The 17,469-nt window shown below is 48.5% G+C and overlaps 1 protein-coding gene across 1 annotated transcript in view; it reads right to left on the reverse strand.

The window, feature by feature from the left end:
* Nucleotides 1-17,173, reverse strand: part of ERMP1 (endoplasmic reticulum metallopeptidase 1) — a 39,682-nt gene extending 22,509 nt beyond the window's left edge. The window contains exons 1-7 of the mRNA XM_046023389.1: nt 16,798-17,173; nt 15,136-15,437; nt 10,759-10,886; nt 9,223-9,328; nt 3,060-3,206; nt 2,110-2,202; nt 672-884 (exon numbers count right to left, since the gene is read on the reverse strand). Of these exons, the coding sequence (XP_045879345.1) occupies nt 672-884; nt 2,110-2,202; nt 3,060-3,206; nt 9,223-9,328; nt 10,759-10,886; nt 15,136-15,437; nt 16,798-17,138 (1,330 nt within the window). The 5' untranslated portion in view covers nt 17,139-17,173. The remainder of the gene's footprint in view (nt 1-671; nt 885-2,109; nt 2,203-3,059; nt 3,207-9,222; nt 9,329-10,758; nt 10,887-15,135; nt 15,438-16,797) is intronic.
* Nucleotides 17,174-17,469: the final 296 nt, after the last annotated feature.

Here is a 17,469-nt window from a genome sequence, read left to right on the forward strand (position 1 = left end):
AGCTGATGCAGGAGAAGCAGTGCGGCAAAGCCACCAGGGGGGTCCGCCGCTGTGCCTCCACCCCTGGAAGACCACATAGCGCCTGGACCACGAAACGTGCCAAGCAGAAGGAAACCAATCCAACCGGAGCGGTCGGGGCACACGTCAGGATGGAGCCCTGACCACCGCGCTCTAGTGCGCACCAGCCTGCTTCATGGGAACTTCCACTAACGTCACGTGCACGAACCTTTCCCAGGAGCTCCCACTCTGTGGCGCGAGCACAAAGGTCCCTGCTGCGCCAACACCAGAAGTGCAATGAGCACCTTCGTCTGAGATTCGCTAAAAAATCTCTTACGCTATAGGGACGCCTGGGTGGCTCAGTGGATTAAGCCGCTGCCTTCGGCTCAGGTCATGATCTCAGGGTCCTGGGATCAAGCCCCGCATCAGGCTCTCTGCTCCGTGGGGAGCCTGCTTCCTCTTCTCTCTCTGCCTGCCTCTCTGCCTACTTGTGATCTCTCTCTGTCAAATAAATAAATAAAATCTTTAAAAAAAAAAAAAAAATCTCTTACGCTATAAATCAGAGGTTATGTTTAGGATTTTGGACTCCCTGAACAGAGGTACATGGACCAGAAAAACTGCAGGCAGATTCTCCCTCCCAGGCCAGCGCTGTGGTTGTAGAGGAAAATACTCACTCTTGTGCTTGGGCTGCAACAGCTTTTTGCCCAGGTACAAGACGACAGCCGTCACCACCATGCAGTTAATGACGGCGCCGACGCGGGAGGGGTAGGCAACGACAAACAGGCCGAGCACGTCAAAGAAGACCATGTTTCCATGTCGATACTCAGAGGAAGAAGGCAACATATCCGACATAGCTAGGTATTTAAGAACCGCTAAAATGTTGTCACCTGTTAGTAAAGAAGAGAAAGATGAGAGGGTGACAGACCACGCACAGTGTGAGGACGGCCGCAAGCAGGAAGAGCTTTCCACACCTCTCCCCACACTGTTCTCACGAAAGGTCTCAAAGAAGGTCTGTGCTCCCACTCTGTGTCGTCTCCATGCACACGCTCAGCCCGCTGGCCTCCACCCTCTCCCTTGCACGGGAACTGTTCTCTCACCCATCCTTTCCTCGCTACCGACAAACCCAAGGCTGTTCCTTAGTCTAGTCATTTAACATATACCTTCAGTACTGCTCCAGATACCAGAAAGCCAGCGCTGAGCCAAGAGCCAAGAGCCCCTCAGGAAGGTCACAGACGCCAAACACACTATGGCACGTGGGTTAAGAATAAGGAATGTCAATTCTATCTCAACTTAAAACAGGAATACAGATGGGGAGCAGAGGCCCCCGGACCACACCTGGGCGGCCAGTGGAGTTCGAGAAGTGAGGGAGGCCCTTCTGTCTAGATGCTCCCATACGAGCACTCCCATCCGTGTGTTCAGGGCCTGGGCACGGGAGCGAGCTCAACAGGAGAGACAGCCCACGAGCCAGAGCCGCAGAGGGGGAAGCCCTGAGGGGACTTTCCAAACACAACGTAACACAAGTCTGACTCGGGAGTCCTTGGCCTCAAAGCCGGAAGCACGAGAGCCGCTGGCGGGCAGAGCTCGGCACACATGGAACGACCGAGTCTGAACCTGAATACAGGAGCAGAGGGAAGTCGTGAGCCACACGGAGGTTCCCCCAGGATCATCCCACCCCTGACTTTCTTGGCTTCCCCAGAGATGCCACACTGCCTTGTCGTGCCACTTCTGTCCCTGGCTTCCCCACCAGCCTGCAGATGTGTTTTCCCCAAAAGCTCAGGCTGAGTCCCCTGCCTCTGCTTCACTCTCCCAAAGCACACTCCCTCCCCCACGCTTCTGTGGATTTCTCAATGCCTTTGATTCCCAGACCCGTCTTCCTAGTGTGTCCTTCCAGCTGGCTGGTTCACAGACCCCCTCCGTCCATGTTCTTAATGGCTAACCTAGACTTCAAGGCTAAAATCCGAGCCCTCATCTCTCGGACTCCAAAGCCCACCCAGCTCATGCATACCGCACAATGCATCCCTAATGCACAGCCCACAAGGAATTTGTAGGTTTGTGGGTCAGCCCTGAGACTCCACCTTAACACAGACCAAGAGTCTACGTTTGAATACCAACCTGCTCTCTGAATGGAATCTGTTAGAATTCTGTCTGCGGTGTCATACTTGGTGTGATAAATGTATCCATTCTCGATAAAAGCTAAGTCAATTCCTAAGACACACAGAAAAAAAAAAGCGTCATTTTGCTCTAAAGAGCCACCTTTCTAAATGAAACAAGATGGGATCGGAGGGAGACAAACCAGAAGAGCCTCTTAATCTCACAAAACAAACTGAGGGTGGCAGGGGGGAGGGGGGTTGGGAGAGGGGAGTGGGGTTATGGACATTGGGGAGGGTATGTGCTATGGTGAGTGCTGTGAAGTGTGTAAACCTGGCGATTCACAGACCTGTACCCCTGGGGCTAATAATACATTATATGTTGATTAAAAAATTAAAAATTTAAAAAAAACCTTTCTTTAAGCCTGTTTAACATATTAAATTCCTAAACGACAAAATGTCAAAGCAGTGGCACCATCGCTGTCCCGTTCATGAATGTCTGACAGCGTCTAGAGCTGCGACACGGAATAACCAGGGAAGTACACATATCAGGGAGACCTCACAAGTCCCACAGCAAGGGGCGGGGCATACAGCTCAGAGGCCAGAGAACTCCGCTATCTACACCCGTGCTGGGCCAGAGCCAGACTCTAACTTCACATCAGGTACAAGCCACCACAGGAGCTAGTCAAGGAAGGCAACGACAAAGCCAAAGACCCTCCAGGATCTATGGCCACCACTGTGGGGAGCCTAAGTGCTAACCAGCTGTCCCCCGTCCTGCCGCTGTGTGGGGCAAGATGACAGATTCTAGAAAAGACAAGCATTTGATTTAAACCAGAATTTAAAAGAAAAGAAAAATATCCAGAAATCAGTTTCAGTGACTCAGAATACACTGCTGGCTCACAATCCTGCAAAAAAGTAAAACCTGCTTCTATTTCATTGCCACTGGGCTAGAGCCCACGGTAATGCACAAAATACCTGGAATGTTCCCAAAATCCCGGTAGATGCGGAAGTCGGTATCTGAAGGAATGATTCCACTCTGGAAGACCTCCTGAGCCACCACGGAAGCAAACGGGTGTTTAGCGGCAGAAACATAGGCCTGGACCAGCCACGGGTTCTCAGGACCTAGAAGTAAACAGGAGAACATAACACAAGGTGAGGTGGTCATGTTCTTGACACACCACACACAGTCACTGCTGTGGCCTGGGAACCCAGGCCCAGAGCACAGTCCCTTCACCTTGTTTCCTAACGTTTGTTTGATTAGGTGTATATTAGCTTTAAGAATGAGGAATTATGGGGTGCCTAGGTGGCGCAGTGCATTAAAGCCTCTGCCTTCGGCTCAGGTCCTGAGATCGAGCCCCGCATTGAACTCTCCGCTCAGCGGGGAGCCTGCTTCCCCACTTCTCTCTGCTTGATGCTCTGCCTACTTGTGATCTCTGTCTGTGTATCAAACAAATAAACAAAATCTTTAAAAAAAAAAAAAAGAAAGAAAGAAAGTTCAAAAACAAGCAAAATTAAATCTTAAAGACCTAAGTCCAGACAGCAGTAACTTTTCAGAGGAGAAAGGCTGGGAAGGGTCACAGGGGAGGATCCGGAGTGTGGGCGATACTCTCAATCTTGATCTGGGTTCTGGTTACATGATTATATTGTCGTAAAAATTCATCAGGCTGAACACCCAGAGCTGTGTGCTTTTCTTTTACAATGAAAAATGAAACAAAGACGCTTACAATGTCAACATGTATGAAAAAGGTTAAGACCTGGGCACCTGGGTGGCTCAGTCAGTGGCTCAGGTCACGACCCGGAGGTCCCAGGATCAAGCCCGTGTAGGGCTCCCTGCTCAGCGGGGAGTCTGCCTCTGCTCCTCCCACCCTACTCATGCATGTGCTCTCCCTCTTAAATAATAAAATCTTAAAAAAGAAAGGAAGGAAGGAAGGAAGGAAAAATAAGACCCATTGGCAGGTAAGAAATGTCCGGTTTTAAATGACCGCTGCCTGCCCTTTAAGCCCCTGGAGAGCCAACTCCTGCGTGTGGGCACCGCGGCCCAGCTCCAGCCTCTCACTGATCGCCCGCTGAGGCCTACAGGCCAAGGTCTGGTACAAAAATGAAGTATGGAGAGACCGGGCTAGGCAAGTCGGTCAGCTCCTGAGTGAGCTACTACTCCCCACTGTACAAACAAGGCAAAGGGAGCCCTTAGATGAGGAATTACAGAACCGAGGGCTTCCCTCAGTGGTTACTGATCTTGAGAGGTGGCTACCGACACTCTCCCAACGTTCCGGATGAGGAACTAGAGCAGGAGCAGTTGTGTGACTGCTTCAAGGTTGCTCGCCAAGGGTGTGTGATCTGGGGCCTGACCTTGGGGCATCTGGCTGGAGCCAAGTAAGACAAGGAATTCCACTCCTGGGGAGGCCGCAAGAGCTGGGACCAGAGAAATGAGCACTTGTCCGGAGAAGGGGAAAATGTTTACGTCACCATGAACATAACCAGTCTCCCGTGCGTAGACCGTAAACAAAGGCAGTCGCGATTGTTTGCTCTTATAAAAAGCCAAGAAGGGGCGCCTGAGTGGCTCAGTGGGTTGGGCCTCTGCCTTCGGCTCAGGTCATGATCTGAGTCCTGGGATCAAGCCCCAAATCGGGCTCTCTGCTCAGCGGGGAGCCTGCTTCCCCCTCCCCCCACCCCCGCCTGTCTCTCTGCCTACTTGTGATCTCTGTCAAATAAATAAATAAAATCTTTATTAAAAAAAAAAAAAGCCAAGAAGACTATGCAGTACTTGAATCGATGTGTCCATGTGCAGTTATTTCTACAGGATAAATTCCTACAAGGGCTGTGTTGGACAGAAGGGTCTGCACATGTTTTCTGAAGTGGTACCTATTGCCAAATTGCTCCAAAACAGCATCAGTCTACACTTCCCCATCACTGTACAGCACTGCTCGCCCCACCACCACTAGGCATTATCATCTACTTACTTTCTGCAAATCTGAAGTCTAAAAAATTCACTAAACAAATTAATGGAATTTAAATTTACTACTATCTGGGGCGTCTGGGTGGCTTGGTTGGTTGGGCGGCTGCCTTCGGCTCGGGTTGTGGTCCTGGGGTCCTGGGATCGAGTCCTGCGTCGGGCTCCCTGTTGGTGGGGAGTCTGCTTCTCCCTCCAAACCTTCCCCTTCTCATGCTCTCTCTCTCTCAAATACTTTAAAAATATATTAAATAAATAACTTATTACTATCTGAATTTATATTTTTTCTGAAATAAAGTTTGACTACTTAGTTTGGTAGTTTCTTAAAAAGTTAAACATAAATTTACAATATGACCTAGGCATCCACCCAAAAGAAAGGAAAACATATGTCCACACAAAGACTTGCACACAAATGCCCACAGCAGCAGTATTCCGAAAGCCTGGAAGCAGAAATCAATCCTAATGTCCATCAACTCATGAACGGACCAACAAAACGCACTCTACCTGTACAGCGGAACAGGATTCAGTCACCAGGAGAAGGAAGTACTCACACGTGCTACCACATATGGATGAACCTTAGAAAACATCCTATATCCAAAAAAAAAACCACACCAGTGAGTGTGTGGCTTCTCTTTGGGATGATGAGAAGATTCTAGAATTGACTGCAGGGATGGCCACTCAATGCTGCGAAGAGATCTAATAACCACTGAGTTTTACTTCAAATGGGTGAATTACACGGTATGTGGCTTACACCTCCCTAACACTGTACTCTGTTTTAAATGAATGTGATCTCAAGCAGGTTACAAAACAGTAAATAGAGCAGGGTCACATCTTGTAAGATATATTAACTCACTCTGTCAATGTGTGTGTACAGAAAAAAATTCCAGAAGAGCAGGGACTAAGCCATCACACTGGTTTGCTCTGGGGCAGGACATGGGGCACATTTTTCATACGATAAAAGAAGGATTCTGTGACCCCTTTGCTTTGGGGCTTCTACTCAAGGTTGGTAGTATCTGAATTTTTCACAGGGGACATTTATTACTGGTTTAATCTGATTACATTTTAAAATAATGGATTTTATAACACCTTTAAACGATTCAAGCAGCCTTACTGGGTCATGACATAGTTTGCTAGTCTGATAAAGTCAGTCATTCTTTCATGCATCCTGGCCCTTTTTAGAATTAGGTGGTAATGATTATTCCAGTCACTGAAAACGCCCCCTGTGAACGTCTCTCTCTAAAGGGACAATGGAACACGAGTGAGTACTAATGGTTTTAACCAAGACGTTTCCAGGACAGGACAAGTGCCTGTTTACAAAGCTGAGGACAGGCCAACCTAGCAGGACTCCACACCCCAGAGGCTTTATCCCCCTGCAGTCACAAGTGGAAACCATGCTGATTTGGAAAGCCCTCCCGGCAAGGAAGCCAGGCTTTAGGGGGCAGTGGCACGGTGAAGGGAGAGCCTGAGGAAGGTGCTGGAACGTCAGAACGCACCTGGGAAGCTGTCCCGTATGCGGTTCAGCCACAGGAACAAGCTACCAAAACCTACAGGGAAAACATGGAGTAAAACCTCAGAAAAGGGGGGACACATTCTCTCCAAATCTTCCACAGGATGCCCTTCCGAAAAAATTAATTCTGAAGCATGAGGATTTTATTTTCGAATGGGTGAAACGTTTGAACTGTATGTACAGTTAACCCTTAGAACAAAACGGGTTTGAGCTGTGCTGGTCCACTCCCATGCAGGTTTTTTCCAATAAATATGTGTAATACTCGAAGTGTATTTTCTCTTATGGTTTTCCTAAGAACACTGTCTTTTCTCCAGCTCACTCTGTTAAAGATTACAACATATAATACATCCAACATACAAATGCGAGTTGACTGACTGCTCATTATCAGTAAGGCTTCCAATGTACGGCAGACCAGTAGTTAGGTTTTTGGGGAGTCAAGAGTTACACACAGAGGCACCTGGGTGGTTCAGTAGGTTAAAGCCTCTGCCTTCGGCTCAGGTCATGATCCCAGGGTCCTGGAATCGAGCCTCGCATCAGGCTCTCTGCTTGGTGGGGAGACTGCTTCCTCCTCTCTCTCTCTCTCTCTCTGCCTGCCTCTCTGCCTACTTGAGATCTCTGTCAAATAAATAAATTTTAAAAATCTTAAGAAAAAAAAAAAGTTGCACACAGATTTTCAACCATTCAGGGGATCAGCACCCCAACCCCTGCGTTGTCCAAGGGGAAACTGTATATTGCTAATTAGTAACAACTCTGTTCTTTGCTTTCATGATTGACGTCATCAAACGCAATGCAGTATGTCAACAATACAGAGAAGTAAAAAGAGTATAAGTAAAGCAGTAATGACAATTCTGTTTTAAATTCATGAAGCAACAGAGAGCTCAAGGTGGCTTTTCACATTTAGCCCCTTCCTCTGCCCCAGGGACACGTACCCCCGCTCCACCCGGTGACACTCACCAGCCAGCAGTGACCATTACTGTAGTCTGTCTGCATCTTTCCACATAACACCTCTAACATGTATGCAGGTGTGTAACATTTATGTACAACTACCCACATTTAGAAAAAGATCATGGACTGTAGGCTAGTCACACCCAGCAGAAGTGGGTACTCAATGAAAGTAAACGAAGATATTAACTTGGATCTAGAGCTGACCCGAGGGAAACGTGTTTTAACCCCTCTGGATGACACATGTGTAAAATTCACTTCATACAAGCACAGAACACGTGTGTGTTCATATAGACACACAGAATAAATTCAGGAGAGGTACAGGCTACACCTCAGGACGGGTTTTCATCTGGGTCCTAGGAGTCCAGGGCGAACTGCACTGAGCACTTCACACAGAGCACACTCCCAGGAGGGAAGACGCGCAGACACGCTCCTGCCCATGCGGGGCCCTGACATTTTCACTGGAGGACAGACATGGCGTCAGCTCTGCTTGCAGAATTTCCTCTTGCTGCTTTTTGATCTCATGGTTGTTCCATCCCATAAACCCCCATCCTGACTGAACCCCAGAGCAGGAGGGCACGGAAAATAGTGTGGCCTCTACTGAGCCCCAGAGAGTCAGCGCCAGCTTCCCACAGGTTAGGTGAGGCGTGAGAGCAAGCAGAAAGGTCAGAGAGTTAGAAGGAAAGGAGCACCTTCTTCTCATCTCATGACCTTGAGATTCTCAGAGGTCAGCTGACGTAAAACATACGTCCATTCTGAAGGGTAAATGTCTAAAGTAAGTTGGAGAATATTAAAATACCGTACTGTTTAAGGTAAGTATAAAGACATGCTTAGCACATGTCCCCCAACACCGGGTCTGTAAAGGGCACTAAACAGCTCCCCTATCAGCTGACTTCTTCTAGCCCACCTCAGGCCCCCCATTACAGAACTTCTACCAAATGCTGTGTGTCTGGTTAAAACACACTGTGCACATTTCTAACACACTGGGGAAAATGGTGTGCAACTTCCCATGTCAGAGTTTAGGAAGCCCAGAACTTTGAATTCTGTTAAAAAACACAACAAATGATCCTCACTAACTTAATGGGTGCTATCCTCATGCCCCATCATCTCGTTATCCTTCGGAAGGCTTACTCATCAAATTAAAAATACTTCTCTGGCTGAAGAAGTATTACTGAATTCTGTGACATTCAAATTAATTCAATGATCGACTTAAAGCCCCTTAACCAGAAGCATATTTTCTCATTTAACTCATGAAACAGTTGTCACTTAGTATTACTTAGATCATGATCACCCGTAACAGACAGAACAACGTCCTCCACCTACATGACAATCTGGTTCATGGTTATGAGCAAGGGCTGCGAGCCTGGGCCGCCTAGGTTCCATCCCACTGTGACTTTGACCAACTATGAGACCTTATGGACGTTGTGATGTCTCCTGGCTCGGTCTTCTCATGTGAAATGACAGTCATGAAAGTACTCAGCCTTGAGGCTGCTCCAAGAATTACGTGACTTAGTACACAGACGATGCTCTCAACAACACTTGGCGCATAATAAGTGCAATGCAAGTATCAGGAGCTGTCATATCATCTTGTTAAAAACGCCAACAATGACAAAGCAAAAGTATCCCACGCTTTACAAAGGTTTGTTTCATCAGAGAGATTAAGTCCGAGAAGCTTCCACTTTCATAAAAATAAGAACTGCATTCAAGTCGAGGAAAATGTAAAACACAGGCTCACATACCTGTTTGGAACACCAGCTCCTTCCCGCCCACGCCTGCCGCCTCCAGGTTAATAAACGCGCGAATCAGGCTGGCCCAGGGGTGCTGAGTTATGAAACCGTGACTGGCCTGAGTAAGAAGGGAATAAAACAAATATAGGTTAAACAACCTTAAATTATTGAAGTCTTTATTTTGCTTAAAGACAGAGTGTCGGGGCGCCTGGGTGGCTCAGTGGATTAGGCCGCTGCCTTCGGCTCAGGTCATGATCTCAGGGTCCTGGGATCGAGCCCCGCGTCGGGCTCTCTGCTCCGCAGGGAGCCTGCTTCCTCCTCTCTCTCTGCCTACTTCTCTGCCTACTTGTGATCTCTCTCTGTCAAATAAATAAAATAAAATCTTTAAAAAAAAAAAAAAAAAAGACAGAGTGTCTATGCTGATAAGGGGACGAATGGGAAAAATTTTTTTTTCGAAGGTAGGATCTCAAGACATGTGTCTGCTTCTCCGTGCCTGACGGCTGCGAGCGTCTGCTGAGGGGAAAGTCACCATCCCAGAAGGCAGCCTGACTCCCGTGAGCAGTGCCAAGCACCGTCAGCAAGCGTGAGGCTGGGCCAGCGACAGAGCAGAAAGGACGAGCCTCGTGCTCGGGTGTTCACACTGCATGCCTGTCTCAAAACAGCTCTGGAACTCCAGGGTCCCAGAAACCCCGAGGTGGTTAACTGTGCCCTCACAGAGCCCTTTTATGAATCAAACACCGACAAGATGATCTGTGGCGAGTTCTCAAATGCTGCGCGTGGGTCCGCAGGGGCTGTGGGGTTTCTAAGGCACTGCCGGGCACAACGTTATTGTTACGTGATACTACTATGTGACCTACACAAATGAATAATCGAAATGTGGGTATTATTGTAAGGGCCTATTTAGCCAGAGCAGCCCCACCCCGGTTGAACTGCCATTTTGTTGTAAAACTTAAATTAACTCTGCCCGCCCCGCCCCCCAGGGGAACTTACTTAAAAACAAGTCCCGGAAACCAGCCCCAGGTAACAAAGCCTAAATACAAGGGTGGGTCAGACCAGGTGGAGACATCCGATCAGTGGGGGCGCATACTGTCTCCCTAGTTACCAAGGAGTATGGGCCCCGCCCTTTGGGCACCTTTTGGGTGCCAATTCTGACCAAGGTGATAGGCTGGTTCAAATGTCTACTAGGGTAAATTATAATTCAACTGGTCACCTAGCATGACTGTGCAGTTTCTCTGTGTGTTACAATTTCATTGGCCACCTGTGCATGGGCAGGCCCAACCACATGGCCTTTGCTCTATAAAAGCTAGTTTGTGAAACAGATAGGGGTCGCCCTCTCTGTAAGGGGCGGCCCCAACTGGTCTGTTTGACAGTCGGTTTGATTCTTGATGCTTGGCGCGAAATAAAGCTTTGCTTGACCTTCGCTTTGTATCAGTCTCATTCCTTTAATCACGGACCCATTATTGGGGGACCCAACATTGGGGACCCAACAATTATTACTATACTCGTTGTTACTACTCAAATCTAGTACCTCCAGGAGTAAAATCTCACCTGTAGGACATTTTCCTCAGCACCATTAAAGAGAAATATGACAGCATGATGTAAGGCTTCTGAAGACGTGGACAAGACACGAAGGACCTCCAGCATCACTGAACAGCTAACGGCATCATCGCTGGCACCTTTAAATCAGAAAACGAGACTGCTCCTCAGATTTTAAAACTCTTGGAGGATGAAGCGGCGCCCGGGTGCTCAGTCGATTAAGCCTCTGCCTTCAGCCCAGGTCATAGTGCCGGGGTCCTGGGATCCAGTCCCGCATCAGGCTCCCTGCGCAGTGGGGAGTCTGCTTCTCCCTCTCCCTCTGCCCCTGCTGCTCATGCTCTCGTTTCTAAGTAAATAAAATCTCTAAAACTAAAAAAAAAAAAACCTTTTACAGGATGAACCATCATGGCTATGAATGGGTTTTTCTTATCAAGAAAGCACCACAGCGTGGCTCAGTCAGTTAAGTGTCCAACTCTTGATCTCAGCTCAGGTTTTGATCTCAGGGTCATGAGTTCTAGCCCCGCGCTGGGCTCCATGCTGGGCGTGGAGCCTACTTCACACACAAAAAAGCACTACCGTGGCTGCAAGACCAGAAGCATGGCTGTCGGTCAGCACCTGCGCTGCCTCACTCCACAGGGCTGAGACCGTCGTCTGGTTGACCTGCGGGCCTGTGTGGGACCATGCCTGCCCTGAACGTCACTAGACTCACATCTGTTCAATCAGCAGCCAGGTGGGACCTCACTTACTATCGAAAAGTGGCATTCTCATCACCCCAGGGCAATCTGCTCCCTTCTCTCTCCTCGGGCCATGTCCTCCGTAGTAACCTCACGTCTGGTGCTCTGGCTTCCGGCCTCATCCCCGCCACCTCTGTGCCTTTCCTGCCACAATCACAAAGATGCTCCTCCCTCCACATTGACAGGGGGCGGGACGGGGTCTCATTTTCTAAAGTTCATGTCATGAAAGGGATTATGTGATGAACAAGTACAAAAACGACACAGGTTCTAGTAAGACACAGGAACGGAGACCAGCAACCTGAACAGCAACCCTGTGGCAGGCAGCGAGAAAGCGGAGGCCCTCGTCAGACCTCTTCCCTTCGCCTGGATTCAGAAACTTCACAGATTAAAGGTGATTATAAAGATGACTTTCATACCTTGATTTCTTTTGAAAACACTCTAAGAAGTAAAGGAACTGACCGGACAATTGATGATATTGAGGAAATACGGTTAAGTATTTTAGGTGAGGTAATTCATGGTATTATGACTATGTCCAAGAAGAATCCTTACCTTTCAGTGATACTGACTGAAATACAGAGAAATCAGTATGGCTGAGATCTGCTTCAAAATGGCTAGTCAAGGGGTAGGGGGCATGGGGAGAAAAGAAATAAGAACAGGCCTTTGAAGTTGGGTGATGGGTACACTGTTGTCAAACAATTCTGTTGTTGTACAATTTGAAATCTAACATATTAAAAAGTTTCAAGTTTAAGTAACCAAGACATAGAAATAACCCAGGTCAAGAACATTTCTGGGTTTACACACTGGGAGGCAGGGTGCTGCAGAATTTAGGGTGAGTTTCAGGGCAAGAAACACCTGGAAGTAAATTCTAGCTGTCACTTACCCTACAATTTCCTGGTCTGGAGGGCAAGGCCAATGACAGTTACCTCACAGGTGTGTTATGAGGATTGTAAGAACACAGGAACCACATCCAGTATTAAATTGTTCCTTCTCGGGATGCCTTGGTGGCTCAGTGGATTAAGCCTCTGCCTTCGGCTCAGGTCATGATCTCGGGGTCCTGGGATTGAGCCCCACATTGGGCTCTCTGCTCAGCAGGGAGCCTGCTTCCTCCTCTCTCTCTGCCTGCCTCTCTGCCTACTTGTGATCTCTGTCAAATAAATAAATAAAATCTTTAAAAAATAAATAAATAAAAATAAATTGTTCCTTCTCTTCACAAATTTAAGAAACACCCTGAAACCAGCTAAAATGCTTACTCTGGCACTGGTAAATTCCAGACCCACTTCCTACTCCAGAAGAAACTAATTAGCCATCCCTGTCTTGGTAGGGTCACTAGATTGTATTTTAAATCAAAGGGAAACAAAGTAATCATATCTAATTACTATGGAGCAGAAAGCCTATACACTATCAGTAAAAAGTAACAGCTTCTGGCAACCCAAGGAAATGACTATTTTTTTAACTTTGAGACTGAGTTACTTCAATGTAAACAGCAAACACTAAAATGTTTATTCAAAGTGAAAGAAAGGAAAACTGAAAGAAATACATCTAGAGTTGATTAAAAAGTTAACCTGTCCACTAACCTTCCTTTAATGGCTCTGGCGTCTGGAATGGGACTAGAGAAGATCACATCTTGAGAGAGAGAGAGGGAAAGAGGTGCGGAGGGACAGGAGAGGAAGAGAGAGAATCCCAAGTAGGCTCCAAGTCCAGGGCTGAGCCTGATATGGGGCTCAATCTCACGACCTTGAGCTCATGACCTGAGTTGAAATCAAGACTCAGATGCTTAACTGACTGAGCCAGCTGGGGTTCCCCAATTAAATACCTCTCAGAAAGGGAAGGAAAGTTAGAGGACCGCATCTCTAAGGGCGGGTGGTATGCCAACCTCACTTTCCAGTCAGAATTAACCCTGAAACTGAAACCACCACTGAAATAATTCACTCTCTTCTACCAACACCCTGGAGCTATGCAGCAAACCCAAGAAGACATTTAAGGCCTTTCCGAGGGTAACATTACTCCCAAGTGGTATATCAGTTCCTCAAGTTCCAGATGCGCTGCTGAGGAGAGCTAAAAGAAAGAAAGAAAAAAAAAAGCGCATCTCCGTGTTTCACTTAGTTCATCCACTCAAAGGATATGGATGATGGTTTCTTTTGTCGTCTTCAGCTATTTTTTTTTTTATTTTCAACTGTCTGAACAATTGGTAATGGACAGAAATTTCCTTGAAATTGTTGGCTAGGTATTCTTATAAAATTTTAATTAAAAATGGGTTCCAATGACCCATAAAATCGCTGTCATTTCCATGTATGTGATTTGTAACATCTGGCACTATGATTCTGAGACTTGCATACATATCTTTCCCTTTTAAATAACCACAGTGTTAATCTGTTCCATCCAAGAATTTAAGCACTGAATTAGAGGGGTGTGCGGGGGGGGGGGGCTTAATTTACAGGTTCTTTGAAGTAGGCATAAAGAGTACCAGTTTCCCTAAGCACACACTAAGGTATTTCTGACTTTATAAAACAGATGTTTGTAAAACAGATACTTGAAAAAGCATGCTACAGTCTAAGTGTAATTGGCAGTCTTTGTGATTAGAGATATCCTAGTACGAATCATTTTATCAAACAATTTTTTTTAACTTTCATACAACTCAGGATGCTCATATGAGCTGCTATAAGTTCAAGCAATTCAGAAATATTACTATCAAATAACAATGGCAAAAAAAATATTTTTCATGCCACGGAAGTCCTGCTATCTCCATTTACAGACCAGAAACCAAGCAAAGAAGAGGTGACGTAGTTTGCCAAAAAGAACATTAACTACCCGATAATACTCTCCTTCCTTTAAACGCAGTCAAAGACTGACGGGCTAGAAGGCCCCACACCTGGTGCACCTCCATCTCTGATCAGTGCTGATCACCTACGCTTACTCCTGTGACAAAAGACAGAGTGGAACAGATGCCGCCTCAGCTCCTCCAGCTCCCAGATATCATGATTCCACTATAAAAAGCTACTGTTTTCTATTCAACCCTACTTAAAATCTAACTACTGAAAACATCTCTCTCGTGAATCTTATTTTTAAAAGTACAAGTCCGATTTAGGGAATGCTCATTCATTCTACATGTATTTATCCTGTCAGGCTCCGACCTAAACATCAAGTATTCTATTTTGCCAAAGTATTTTCAGGGCAAGATTTATGGATTAATGAGATATTCTCAGAGTATGGCACCCCAGTGAACCAAAATCCTCCCTTTGCCGGTCGCCAGACACTGCCAAGAGAGTTGTCTTCCAAACCCTGCATTCCCTGAAGGCAAAAACGGCTCCTTAATCCCAAATGCAGAAAGCCTTGTACAACATCTAGCTGACTAAACACTTCAACTGGAAGAACCTGACCCGGGGACACAGGGACACAGGGACACAGGACTGGCAATACTGACCGCTGAGGCAGCTGCCATCTACCAGAAACATTCCATGTCCTGTCACTGCGCTGCTGGCGTGGATGCTCAGAACCTCAAGCAAGCAAGCACTTGAGCCACTAGCCAGGCTCTGGATCTTCAACCAAACATTAGGATTCTAATTGTCTTGAACAACTGCCCACGCAGCTTGGGGTTAATAAGCTTTTTGGGCTGACCGACGCGCAACTCCAACAGCACTAAAGACCAGGTCCGTACCTGGCGAGTTTGCCACGGAGTCAAAATGACAGTTCGCCAGGACCGCGTGCTGGGCTCCATCCCTGGGCTCCAGCTTCACCACGACGTTGGTGATGTTGTCATAGTAGCTTGTAAAACCTCCCAAGAAGTCAATGCTAAAGGAGCCTGTGGGCCGCTGTACGTCCACTGAAATCCTGTGAAGGCTGTTGCTCTGAGCTTCAATCAGTTTAATCTGCTCCAAAAGGTAACGGACCGTCATGATTTCATTTTCTGGACTTCCTGTGGTCCTAGGGCCGATGGATGTTATGTGTTCAAGATAATCCCTGGAAGCAACGAAAAGGATGCTGGTGACAAGGAGCGCTGGGCTTAGAACTAGTGCTTGACGCAAAAGGCGAAATTTTCCTGTATGCCCTCCCACCCTCCCCAGCACAAACAAGCCCTTTGACTTCTCTCATAAAGAAGGCTGACTTTTAGTACTTGAGGTACCCTGTGAAAATCATTTGTAAGTTTCCATCATTTGAGTTTGCCTCCCGTGAGCTCCTCCCTTCTGAGTTTTCTCCACCTACCCCACTCCCCAATTCTCCCTATCTCCATACCAAATCAACACAAAGACCAGGAATTCTATTCTGAACATGCGGCCACTTGAAGGCTGGACAGACAGAACCCAGCTTCATAGGACCACACTCTGGAGGGTTACTGATTCTCAAGCCAATGAGCAAAGACAATTAAGGAGTGAGGCTGAATAAGAAAGGAAAACTTTTGATCGTTTAGAATGTACGCAGCCCTCTCAGTGCACACTAGGCCTACTACCTTCCATTCAGACCAAAGCCAACCCAACCCCTAAAACAAACAAAAAAAAAAAATGTGTTGTCTTTTCACTGCATTCCAAATGGGCAAAAAGGGAGCGGGGAAGGTGTGTTCCAGAAAGTCCTTAAGAAAATAAGCTTCCAGCACTTTGTAGTCAAAAGTTTTTAAAATACAGTGACTTGAAAATTCTGCGAGCTTATGACTTTAGGAGCTTTGATATACTTGGTGTTAACAATACCTTTGACTTTAATCACCTCCCCTAGCATGCTCAAAGGTCTCTCTTCTTTAAAACAAAACAAACCAAAAAAGAAACCACCAAATCTCACACACCAGGGGTCCAAGGACAAACTCCAGGAATCTGAGAACCTATGAAATTGTAAAATTTTGAATGCACACTCATTCAGAAAAAGCCTCCATGGCTTACAGGTATGAGGACTGTGACCCCCAAGAAGAGCACTGCCTTATCCCACTGATCACCTCCCCCCACACCCAATTTATAAAACGGCCTAGATACACAAATGGCACCCCCCTTTCATTTGGAAAGCAGGACTAGTAAAAAGTGGAAGTTGCTCCCAAAGATAGGGGATGACTACCAACCCTCCAAGCGCAAGTGGGGCAGAACGGAGGCGAACAAGCAAGCTCAATCCGCAACCCCCCACCCACCCACCCCAGCCCGGGACACCTCCCAGCCGCACCACCGGCTTCACCGGGGGGAAGGCACCCATAAACCGGGACTCCGGGGCAGGGACGCGCAGGGGCCTGCCCGGCCGGCGAGCCCGGGCGATCCCGCGGGGGCGCGCGCATGCAGGTGCGGCAGCCCCAGGGCCCGGCCGCAGCCGCAGAGGGACGCGCGGGCCGGGCGCGAGCGGCGGGTACCTGGCTTGGCGGGCGTCGAACTCCCCTGGGCGGCCCGCCGCCCCGCGCAGCACGAGCTGCTGCAGTGAGAGCTGCACGAGCGCCCGCAGCACGAGCAGGTAGAGCGCCAGCCCCAGTGCGGCGCGCGCCTCGGACAGCCCGGTCCCCGCGCCCCGGTTCGCGCCGCTGCCGCCGGCCCCCGAGCTCCGCTTCCGCGTCCTCGCGCCGCCGCCACACGCGTCCGCCTGGGGCTCCGGCGCCGGGGCCTCTCTCCCCGGCTGGGGCGCGGCCGCCGGGCCCTCCCGGCGCTCCCCTCCGACGCGGTGCCGCCTCACGGCCGCCGACTCCGAGCCCCACTCCATGGCCACGAGCTTCAGCCGCCAGCCCAACAGACCGCTCCGGCCCGCGCGGGCCCCGGGAGCAGCCGCAGCGCCTCCTAGTGAGCGGACGGGGCCTGCGGAGGGCCAAACTTCTTCTGATTGGCCCGGCCGCCGCGCGCCAGCCTCCGGGGCAGGTCGCCGGCGGGCACCGCGGCAGGCCAGCCCAGGGGTAGGCGTGACGGGTGCGCCTTCTGCGGCAGAGCTGCCCTTCCCGGGGTGGGACAGAGCTTTCCAAACGGAAGGGTCCCCAGAAACCTGGAAACGCGCGGCAAGTGAGAGCTCGCTTTTAAAAGGACGCGCGTGTGCACCGGGC

Source organism: Meles meles, chromosome 11 (assembly GCF_922984935.1).
Source record: "Meles meles chromosome 11, mMelMel3.1 paternal haplotype, whole genome shotgun sequence".
In the NCBI taxonomy this organism is placed as follows: domain Eukaryota; kingdom Metazoa; phylum Chordata; class Mammalia; order Carnivora; family Mustelidae; genus Meles; species Meles meles.